The sequence below is a fragment of the Gracilinanus agilis genome, chromosome 3 (genome assembly GCF_016433145.1).
Source record: "Gracilinanus agilis isolate LMUSP501 chromosome 3, AgileGrace, whole genome shotgun sequence".
NCBI lineage: Eukaryota > Metazoa > Chordata > Mammalia > Didelphimorphia > Didelphidae > Gracilinanus > Gracilinanus agilis.
This window is the reverse complement of record NC_058132.1, coordinates 418,759,447-418,771,853: the sequence shown is the minus strand read 5'-3', so window position 1 is coordinate 418,771,853 and position 12,407 is coordinate 418,759,447. Positions and strand designations below refer to the sequence as shown.

The 12,407-nt window shown below is 35.4% G+C and overlaps 1 protein-coding gene across 2 annotated transcripts in view; it reads right to left on the bottom strand.

The window, feature by feature from the left end:
- The window catches only part of USP16 (ubiquitin specific peptidase 16), a 68,380-nt gene that overhangs the window by 6,953 nt on the left and 49,020 nt on the right, over window positions 1–12,407 (bottom strand). For both annotated transcript variants that reach the window (XM_044670280.1, XM_044670279.1), the window contains exons 14-15: window positions 3,555–4,203; window positions 1,185–1,279 (exon numbers count right to left, since the gene is read on the bottom strand). In XM_044670280.1, the coding sequence (XP_044526215.1) occupies window positions 1,185–1,279; window positions 3,555–4,203 (744 nt within the window). The remainder of the gene's footprint in view (window positions 1–1,184; window positions 1,280–3,554; window positions 4,204–12,407) is intronic.

The following is a 12,407-nucleotide window of genomic DNA, read 5'->3' as shown; positions in this document are numbered from 1 at the left end:
CCTAACCTGATTGCCTAGCCCTTATTGCTTATGTCCCACCTTTACCTCTAACAAGCAGAGTGACTGAGTCAGTCACTAACTTTCTCAGCTTAGTCCTAAATTTCCTCATCTGTTGTTGGCTACATGATCTTTAAAATCCTTTCCAACTGATTTTAATTTTGGAAGTTAGCCATTAGCATCCAAAATGGCTCTCTAGAGGTCAGAAAATCAACCTAAGATAACTGGGAGATTATCTACCTTTGCATGCTAAGGAAAACTCAGGCATTCAGTTTAAGTGAAATGCCTAAGAAGGTGGATCTGAACTTGGGATTTCTTGATTTAACTTAAAAGTTTTAGGATAGGGGTTTATAATTCAGCACAACCAAAATATTTGTTTAACTGTAACCCTCTCCTACCTAAAAGCCCATGGGCATTTCTAGGTCTTAACTTCCACCAGTATAAAACTAGGGGAGAGAATCCCAAAGAGAAAAAGGCACTCTGAAAGTGAAGTAGCTCAAACAGATTTCAGCATTACATATTCAAGACCAGAGACACTTTTATAGATGAGTGGGAAAAAGCCAGGGTTGAGATTTGAGCCAAAATTCATGACTCCAAATCTAATAACCTTCCCATGACACACAAAAAACTTCCATTGTGAATTAATTGTAAAAAGGCAAAAATTTTAAGAATAGCTGGAAAAATAACAGGTTCGGATATGGTACTGGCAATAGCCTGGCTGTGGAACAAATGCCTTGACCTTTCTTCCCTTGAAACTAATGTTACAACAATAGTAAATGGGGGTTTTTCTAGATTTGTTGCATCAAATTCATGTTTTCCAATAAATCTTATATCCTGCCTATAATATTAACTTTCCCAATCTTTGATATTTAGTAATTCCCTCTCTTACTTAAGGTTGAGATTTTTTAAAAATGGGAAGTGGTAAAAAAGTACTATAATAATTGAATCAGAGCTACAGAAAGACTTTGAGACTATCAAGTCTGACCCACTTATTTTACAGTTAAGGACATCAGGTCATTCTGAGGGAGTCTAACGACTTAGGGTCACACGGCTAGTAAGTATATAAAAGGATATGAACCTAGGTCTTCTTAGCTCAAAATTCCATTCTACCATGCTGCTCCTCAAATTTTTAATACTTATGTGATAAGACTATTGACAAGAATAAATTGAATATTAAACACTGATACCTGTTGAAATCTTTTTAAATGAAGAGTCAGAATAGGAGGAGCCTGAGAAATCAGCATTTGCTTTTTGGCATTAGTGTAAACATGCTTCTTTTCACCTAAAGAAAAAAAATACCTCAAGTGTGAAAGATATCATTTTTTGTAGCACTTAAACAATTTAAGAAAAACCAGTTTTCTTTAACATCTCACATTTACAATAAATCCATTGCTAAAACAGCTTTTTCTAGGCATATGTGAAGGGAGATACAAAGTGTAGCACACCCTCAATAGCCTTGGCCTAGACCTATTTTCCTAGTCTCCTGGAAAATAGAAAAAACCAATTGACAAACCTGTAATATTGCCAGAAGCTAAGGTACTAAAGATCAAAATATAAGGGCAAAGTCCCTGCTTTCAAAGGGCTTACATTCTAACTTCTCAAGAGGAGGACAAGCTCACACACTATACAAAGAAAAATAAACAAAAACTAAAAGTTACTATATAGTGTTTTATCCTGCATCTTGAAGGAAAAGTGGGATTGTGTAAGATGTGTAAGAGAGTACATATTCCAGGCATATGAGACAGCCAGTGCAAAAGCAAGTCTATATAAGATGGAGTATTATTTTGAAGGAAAAAGGGAAGGTCAATTTGACTAGATCACAGAATGGAGAAGGAAAAGCTAGGAAGATAGGTTCCAACCAGCCAGCTTGTGAGTGACATATAAACAAAGCAGTTTAAATTTGAAGCTACGTGGAGCCCCTGGAGTTTACTGAATGTGGAAATGGCATGGTCAGATATGATCTTTATTTTTTTAAACCCTTAACTTCTGTGTATTGGCTTCTAGGTGGAAGAGTGGTAAGGGTGGGCAATGGGGGTTAGAACCTAGGACCTCCCATCTCTAGGCCTGACTCAATCCACTGAGCTCCCCAGCTGCCCCAGATATGCTCTTTAAAGGAAATCACTTTGGCAGCTCTGTGAAGATGGATGGGAATGGGAAGAGAGGTGACGATATCAAATGAGGAGGTCACTGCCTAGAAATGATGAGAACTTAAACTAATTTGATGACTATATGAGTATCTAGTGGAAGTTTGATTTGTAAACTGTAACAGAGAAAGAAAAGTAAAATTTGGCAAAAAGATATGGGTTGGGAATAGTGCTGTGGCTACAAACTGGGAGACTGGATGAATGTTGGTGCCCATAGGAGTCTGGAAGAGTTGAGCAGGGAAAGGCAGGGGGGGTTCTATTTTAGACACATTGAGTTTGAGATGTCTCTTAGGCATCCAGTGTGATATGTCTAGCTGTGTAACTGCAGTTCAGTAAAAAGACTGGGACTGAAGATACAGATCTAAACCTTTGAAAACTGATATAAGGTCATCAAGAGAGAATGTGTGAAAGGAAAAGAGGGCCTAGGAAAGAATGTTGCAAAATATCCACAGTAAAGGGGACAGGAGAGATACAGATACAAAGACTACTGAGGAAAAAGTGGGCAAAGTAGGTGGAGAATTAAGGCATATAATGTCAGGAATGAGAAATGACTATCAGCATACAGTGATTAAGAGATCACTGGTGAACTTAACAGTAGTTTCAACTGAATAATGATATCAGAAGCCAGAGTACAAAAAATGAAAGAAAAGAAAAAATTACTGTAGACAGTCTTTTCTAGGAGTTTGGCTGACATGGGAGGAAAAGGAAATATATAATTTGATAATCTGAGGGGACAAAGAGTAATACTAAGGTTTAGTGAACATTTTTTCGAGGTTGTGAGAGACTTGTCCATATTTGAAAGCAGCAAAGAAGCAACCAGTAAATAGAAGAAATGGAAAATGTGAAAAGGAAGTAGGGGTTGGAATCAAGGCTACTTGCAAAGGTCAGTAATACCAAAGTTTACCTCATTATTAGAGAAAGAAGAAAATCAAGAGATATTAAGAAGGGAGACCTGGCAAATCGCTTTAATTTGCAACTAAAATAGGAAATGTTCAAATAGATATCGAAATCTCTTAGTATAAGAGCAGGCTGTGGGGAGGAAAAGACAGGTGTTGAACTTGCTAAGAAAGAGAAAATGACCCAAAGGTCAGTACAAAATTGCTACCATAACTTAAATGGAGAATTAAAAAGGTTACTGAGTTATGGCAGCATAGGGAGTCTAGAAGTAGTAGTGAGGAAACAAGCAGTATCCAACTGCCCCATTAAGGAACCAGTAAATCAGGAGGTATGAGTGAAAATATAGTCAGAACTCTAGAAAATAACCAGAGGTGCCATTTTCTGGGTGAAGCCAGATGTCAGCGAGAATAAGTAAATGAAAGGCACATAAAATGAAGAAGGGACCTTTTGTTCACTATGGAAATTCATTTTAAAAAAAGACAAGATTTTAAAAAACTTAATAAGGGAAAATATTACCTTTAATATTTGTCTTTGGTCCACTATGCTGCCTCTGTGTACAAACATCACAAAGCAGTTTGTTTGAACCTTGCAGTTTCTCATTACTAGTAAACTGATATAAACAATGATAGATTGAACATTCATCAATATCCATAGCTTCCCTGTTAGCTAGGGTACAAAAAGCAGTTTCTGGAATTTCATTTACTACTTCGTAGATCTTTGTCCCAACAGGATAACTGTCATTCAAAATCTCCATATTTATTTCATCAGGTTGAAGTGTATCCAACTTGAGATTTTTAAAATCACTGGCAAGGTCCTCTTCTTCACTCTCTTCCTTGAGATATATACCATTTAACTTACTGGCACATTCAATGGATAAAGAAACACTAGTGTCATCTGAATCATTTACATTTTTTATATCCTCTTCTGTATAATTTGCATTTTCTGGCAAAGCTTCCATGGGATTCTCTTTGTCACTTATATCTTTTTGATTTAAGCAACACTCTTTAGATTTTTCTTCCTCTTGTGAAAAGCTGTTGGAGTCATCATCTGTTTCTTCTTCTGGTAAAGTTTTATTAATGTGTTGATGTTCTTCAGGATTTTCATTGGTACAGATATTATTTAACTGAATAGTTTTTTCTTGAATTTTTTGTTGCCTTCGTTGGTTCTGTGAAACAAAGCGTAAGTGTGACAAAAGACAAAAATAAGTAAAGCTGATTAATAAGGAAAAGAAAATTTTAATAAAGGTAAATCAGCATCTAGAACTATAGTCCTGATCCTTTACAAACAAAAAAGCAAAAAACATAAAATGGAAGTAAGTTAATAAACTCTAAACAGTACTTTTATTTTTGGAACCACCCAGACCCAGAAAGCCAATCAACAAGTAGTCACTGGATGCCTAAACTCTGCTCAGCACTGGGGTATGTACAGTAAGAAATTTAAAAAGAGATGGAGTAAATACCATATGTGTAAAGGAGGAATTTTAATTGGGTCTCAAAAAGAAGCCAGGAAGCTTAGCAGTGAGAGCAGAGGAAAGAAAGCATTCTAGGAATGGGAGGCATGTAAATATAAAGACTAGAAAGGTAGGAAGAGGCTAGGTTACAAAGGGCTTTAAATGCCAAATAGCATTTTGTATTTGATCCTGGAGACAATGGGAAAGCACAAAAATTTATTGAGTGGGGAAATGATTTGTTGGGAGAGACATCATCAGACTTTAGGAAAATCAGCTAAGTGGAGAGTGAAATGGGGCGAGGACAGACTTGAGGCAGGCCCGCCCACCAGCAGGGTACTGCAATAATAAAGATGGGCAGCCTGCAGAGTGACGGGCTAGTATAACTCCAGAGTGAAGCCCTGAGCACCAGCCCAAGACCAAAGTGAGGCCTTCCAGCATATGGTAGCTCACAGTGCTCTGAGCCCTGCAAACCATCAGCAGGTCCAGGGGGAGATTGAATCAGAATCAGGCTTTTAAAGTGTGTAAATGGAATTAAATCTAGCCCATTCACAGTCAAAAATCTACCCATCCTAGGCGTAGAAATGATGTAATCCTCATTTTCCTTAGTGGGGAGGAAAGAGTTACCCACACGTGACAATAAGTAACAAATCAAGAACAGGGGACTGCTCTTTGGGCAGTCCAAATCAATGTAGAGACTGCCATTTGTCCATTTGAATTAGAGGTGGACCCACAGGAAGTGACAAAGGACACTATCTCTTTAAGTATGTTACTGACTTCCTGTTGAGGCAGTTGCCTTCTCGAACTTGGTGCTGAAGGATCTCCTGAGACCACAGAATGCTTACACTCTGTATTGTCACGTGGGTAAGTTAGGCTGACTTCCTTGGCCTAGCTGGGCCACTTCCAAACTCTGCCTATCTGGCTGTTGGGCCTTGTGGCTTACAGCTTCATTTATTTAGCCTTTTAACCTTCTCTCTCCGTCCAGGCCTTTGGCCTGGACTAGCCTCTCCCTTACTCTTTATTCCTACTCTTTACCTTCCAGATTGTAAATAAACTTGCCTTAACCCAATGCTGATTTGGGTCTGATTTAATTATGGAATCAACCTGAATTGTTGATTCCTGGCGGCCACACTTTAAATATATATCTATAAATACCTAAATTTTCCCTCTTACTAAAGCTCCCAGCTAGAAGAATTGAAACTTGCTGAAATATGGAACTAGAGCCGAGGGTAGTAGTAGTAAGGAAAAACTGAAATTTAAGAGAGTATCCCCTTGACCCTGAGAACAGAACCCACCTTTAAGGTAAAAATAAAAGTCAAGGAAAAGGCTGGGAAAATGAGCAATTTTTTAGAAATTGAAAAAAAAATTATTATGAAGACAAAGAGATCAAAGCAGCTACATACAAAACTACAAAGAAAAATATTAAATGGTCTTAGTATCTGGAAGAGCTCAAAAAAGGATTCCAAAAATCAAATTAAGGTAGGCAGAAGAAAAATGGGGAAGAGAAATGAAAGCAATATAAGAAGAAAATAATACCTTAAAAAGCAAAATTGCCTAAATTGAAAAGGTACCAAAAAAAAAAAAAATCACATGAAGAAAAGAGTTCCATAAAAGTAGAATTGGCCAAATGGAAAAGGAGGTGGTCCAAAAGCTCACAGAAGAAAATAATTCCTTAAAAATTAGAATTGGGTAAGTAGATGTTAACGACTTCATGAGACATCAAGAAACAATAAAACAATCAAAGGAATGAAAAAATAGACAAATATAAAATATCTCATTGGGAAAATAAATGACCTGGAAAATAGAACCAAGAGATTTAATTTAAGAATTACCAGACTACCTGAATGATTTTAAAAAAAAATTTTAATGACAAGAAATTATCAAAGAAAACTACTGAATGAAATATTGAATGAAACCAGAAAAAAATATTGAATGAAACCAGAATAAAAACAAAGATCATAAGAGTCATAGTCTGGATTACACAAGACTTAGCATCTTCCACATTAAAGGATCAGAAGTCTTGAAATATAATATTCAGGAAGGCAAAAGAAATAGGTTTACAACCAAGAATCACCTACCCAGCAAAACAATATATTCTTTCAGGGGAAAAAAACAGTCATTTAATAAAACAGAAGAATTCCAAATATTCCTGATGAAAAGACCAGACCTAAACAGAAAATTTGATGTTCAAATACAAGATTCAAGAGAAGCATAAAAAGGTAAACAAGAGAAAATTTAAGAGATTTAGTAAGGTCATAAGTTTTATATTTCAAATGGAAAGATGATATTTGTAACTTTAAAAATTCTATGATTATAAGAACAGGTAGAAGAAATATACATAGAGGGTATAGGAGTTAGATGTTTTAGATGAGATATTTAAAAAATTGATTCTGAAAAAAGAGCATTGCACTGAGAAAAAAGGGAAGGGAGAGGCAGAACAGGGTAAATTATGTCATCTGAAAATGTATAAAAAAAGTATTACAGTGGAGGGGAAAAGGAAGGTGGTGATGAGCTTACTACTACTACTCTCAACAGAACTGGCTCAGAGAAGGAATAACAACCATATCTATTTGGGATTAGAATCTGATCTTATCCTATAGAGAAGATGGAGGGGTATAAGAATAGGGAAAGAGGAGGTTACAGAAGGGAGGAGAAAGTGTGAGGTCTATGCTTAAAAGCAAAACATTTGTTAGGAGAGACAGAGTGAAAGGAGCTAAGAGCAGAATCAAAAAGAGAAAATATGATGGAGGGGTATGCGCAATTAATAATAATCATAATTGTAAATGTGAATGGGATGAACTCACCCACCAAACAGAAACAAATAGCAGAGTGGGTTAAAACTCTAAACCCTAGAAACAGAGTAGGGTTATAGCAGGATTTATTATGCCTTATTATATCTTAGACACAGCTAATACAAAAATAGATCCAATTTTAAAAGATAAGGAAAATTATAACTTGATAAAAGGCACCATAAATAATGAAGTAATGTCAATACTAAGCACATATGCACCAAATGATATAGCCTCCAAAATTTTAAAGGAGAAATTAAACAAGCTACAGGAGGAAATAAAAAGTAAAACTAAACTAGTGGGTGACTTTGATTTTCCCCTCTCAGAAGTAGATAAATTTAACCAAAAAGTAACAAGAAAGAAAGAAGTTAAGAAGGTGAATGAAATCTCAGAAGAGTTAGATTTAATATTTCTCTGGAGAAAAATAAATGGGGATAGAGAGAATACACCTTCTTCTTCGCAATACATGATACCTACACAAAAATTGACCATGTTTTAGGGCATAAAAACTTCGCAACCAAATGTAGAAAAAGGCACAGAGTCAAGATGGCAGCTTAGTAGCAGCAAAGGCTGACACTGTTCTGACAATCCTTCCCAAAGCAGAAATAATAAATGCATCCGTTTCGTATCATAACACAATACAAATGATAGTCAATAAGAGTCCATAGAAAGACAAATTTAAAAGTAACTGGATAATAAGTGCTCTAATTCTAACAAAGGGACGGATGAGAAAAACAATTTATAGAAACAATAATTCATTAAGGATAAAGACAGATGAGAAGACAATACAGCAAAATTTATGGGATACAGCCAAAGTAGTACTTAGAGGGAAATTTATAACTCTAAATTTTCTCAATAAAATAGAGCAAAAGCAGGTCAATGAATTGGGCAATGAATTGGGCCTGCAACTTAAAAAGAAAAAATTACAAATCCCCACTAAAGACCAAATTGGAAATTCTAAAAAATCAAAGGAGAAATTAATAAAACTGAAAGGACATCATTGAAAGAAGAAATTAATAAAACTGAAAGGACATCATTGAACTTATAAGACTTTATGAAAAAACAGATAAAATAAGCAAAACACTGATTAAATTGATTAAAAGAAGGAAAGAAGAAAATCAAATAACCAGTATCAAAAAGGATGAACTCACCACCAATGAAGAAATTAAAACAATAATTAAGAGCCATGTTACCCAATTGTATGCCAATAAATCTGACAATCTAAGTAAAATGGATGAATACTGTGGAAAGGAAAATGGAATGAAGGTTTTGGCACTTCGGTCCACTGAGATGGATGCAGACAGTGGTTGGAATGTGACGGGAGGGACAGTGACAGTTGGAGTAAGAGAAGAGGATTATGGGAAAAACTGTTAACTGAAAGGTCTTTGCCCTCTTAACTCTGTCCAGTGAGGAACAAAGTCCCGGAGCTCTAGATTCCCACCTGTGGAAAAGCCTTGCCTCCATTTTCCCTTGCTCAGAAGAGAAAGAAGGTTCCTATAGTTTGAGAGCCTCTGTTAGAGGAAGAATGAACAACTACAGCTGTTGAGAAGGGACTGATCCCTTACTTTAGGGGGTCACCCTGAAGATCCTTTCTATCCCTTGACCTTCCCAAAAAGGACACTTGCCACTGGTTAAGGTAGGAGAGAGACTTTAATTAGATAAGAAGAGGATAGTTAAGTTGGAGCAGAGCCACCTTGGCTCAGCTGAAGAAACAAGAAACCCAAATAAGGTCTCTTCTTCCCTCAAACCTACCACCCCCTTGATTCTTCTATCCTCTCCCTTCTTCTCCAGCTTTTGCTTGTTCATCTACAAAATAAGCCAATTTACAGTCAGGTCAAGGAGAAGTCATTACACGAGGCAAAGAGGGGAAAGAGGTTTGAGCAGCTGCTTTGCACAGACTCCATTTTTAGCAAGACCCCCTGCGGTGCTGACATTGGCCATGGGGAGGTTTCTGTAGGGAGAGGGTCCCTGTTTGATCAACCAACGTTATCACCACCCTCTCCAAATAGGAAAGCCTTCCCTTTAGCATCCAGGGCTGGCTCCCATTCTCTGGACATCCAACATTCCAGAGAAACGTCCTCTGCTGTCTTTAGTAAAAGTACAGTATTGAAAGGGGAGTTGACAGATATTCACATCAGGTCAAACCCTCTTCAATATACACATATATTTTTACAGTTTGACGAGCTACTTATACAAATTGCCTAGGTTAACAAAAAATGAAATCGAATACCTGAATAATCCTATCTCAGAAAAAGAAATGAACAAACCATCCATGAACTCCCTAAGAAAAAATCCCCAGGGGATGTACTCGAAACTACCACACCAATGCAACTATCAACAATTTGGAAATAGGTTTTGATCAATGACACATGTTAAAACCAGAAGAAATGAACATCAGCTATGGGGGAGGGGGGGGGGCGGCACGAAGAGGAAAGTAAGAGCATGAATCATGTAACCATGTTAACTTTTCTAAAAAATAAATATTAAATGTTAAAAAAAAAGAGAAGTATCTTATACAATAAGAAAGAAGGAATTAAAAATGATGAGAATAAAAAAAAGAAGAAAAAATAAAAAATCCCCAGGGCTAGATGTATTCAAAAGTGAATTCTAACAAGTATTTAAAGAACAATTAACACCAATACTATATAAAGAATTTGGCAAAACAGGCAAAGAAGGAGTCCTATCAAATTCCTTCTTTAACACAAATACCATGCTAATACCTAAGCTAGGAAGAGCAAACACACACACACACACTTCAAATAAAATACTAGAGACTACAGCAATATATCACAAGTATTATTTATTATGACCAGATGAGATTTATACCAAGAATGCAAGGTTAGTTTACTATTAGGAAAACTATCAACATATTTAACCATATCAATAACAAAACGAACATAAATCACATGGTTATCTGAAACGTCCAAAAAAGCCTTCAACAAAATACAACACCCATTCCTATTAAAATCACTAGAAAGCACAGGAATAAATTGGCCTCTTCTTAAAATAAGTAGTATCTATTTAGATAGACACTACCTAAAACCATCAGCAACTATCATTTTGGGTGAAGCAAGGATATCCATTGTCATCACTATTATTTAATATTGTACTAGAACACTAGCTTTAGCAATAAAACAAGGAAAAAAATGAAGGAATGAAAGTAAGCAATAAGGAAATTAAGATATCATTCTTTATGGATGATATAATAAGAATCTTAGACAATCAACTAAAAAACTGCTTGAAATAGTAACTTTAGCAAAGTTGCAGGATACAAAATAAACCCACATATATCATCATTTCTATATTACCAACAAAACCCAGTAATAAGAGATAGAAAACAAAATTCCATTTAAAAAAACTTTAGACAATATAAAATACCTGGGAATCTACTTACCAAGACAAACACAGAAATTATATGAACACAATTACAAAACACAAAGTCAGATCTAAAGAATTGGAAGATTATTAACTGCTAATGGGCAGGCAGCCCTTTACAGAACTGGAAAAAAAGTAATAATGAAGTTCATCTGGAAGACGGGCAATAAAAGGGCAAAAATAGCAAGGGAATTAATGAAGAAAAAAAAGTGAAGGAAAGTGGCCTAGCAGCACCAGATCTCAAACTGTACTATAAAGCACTAATCATCAAAACAGTGTGATACTGGCTAAGAAATAGAATGGTGGATCAATGGATAGATTAGATACATAATAGGCAGGAGTAAATGACCTTAGCAATCTAGTATTTAAAAAATCCAAAGATCCTGGCTTTGTGGATAAGAACTCACTATCTGGCAAAAACTGCTAGAAAAACTGGTAAATGGTATGGCAGAAACTAGGTATAGACCAATATTATCTCATACCCTATGCCAAGATGGGTATATGATTTAGACATACAGGGTGATACTATAAGAAATTAGAAAAACATAGGATAGTCTACTTGTCACCTATGGAAAAGGGAAGAATTTATGAACAAAAAAGAGATAGAAAATATTCTGAGGTATAAAATGAATAATTTTGATTATTCTTAGTTTTTGTACAAACAAAACCAATAACACCAATATTAGAAGGGAAACAACACAACTAGAAAAAAATTGTTTAACAAATTTATCTGGTAAAAGTATCATTTCTCAAATAGATAAAGAACTAAGTCAAATTTATAAGAATCCAAGTCATTCCCCAATTGACAAATGGTCAAAGAATATGAATAAGCAATTTTCAGATATAGAAATTAAAGCTGTCAATAATCACATAAAAAAGTTTTAAATTACTATTGATTACAGAAATGCAAATTAAAACATCTCACATCTCACCTCACACCTATCAGGTTGGCTAATATGATGGTAAAGAAAAATGATAAATGTTGGGTGGGATATGGCAAAATTGAGATACTAATGCATTATTGGTGGAGTTGTGAACTTATCTAATCATTCTGAAGGGCAATTTAGAACAATGCCCAAAAGGTTAAACTGTACATAACCTTAGATCCATTAATATAACAACTAGGTGTGTATTCCCAAAATATTTTTTTTAAAAGGGCAAAGGCTCTTGTATAAAAATATTTATAGAAGTTTGCAGTGGCAAAGAACTGAAAATTGAAAGGGATACCCATCAATTGGGAAATAGCTGAACAAACTGTGGTACATAATGGTGATGGAATATTATTGTATTCTAAGAAATGATAAGCAAGATGATTTTAGAAAAAGCTGAACAAACCTCCATAAACTGATACAGAGAGTTAAATAAGCAGAACCAGGAGACATTGTTCAGAGTAACAGCAATTCTACAGAATGATCAACTAAAAGACTTAGCTACTCACGGTAATACAATATTCCAGGACAATTCTGAAGGGCTTATGAAAATATACTTATATTATATATTTGTATTATATATTACATATCTATATATAAATATATACAAATAATATATCTATATAGCTAGCTAGCTATCTCTCTATATATTTATCTATAAAGGTGTGAGGTGATGAGGGTCCCAACAAAAGTGATGTCAAAGGAGAGAAGGGATGTACTTGAGAGATGCTGCAGAAATGAAACTGCCAAGCCTTGCCAATAGTTTGGATTTGAGAATGTAAGAGAAAATGAGGAATCCAGTTTGAATCCAGAATTAAAGTTCCAATTT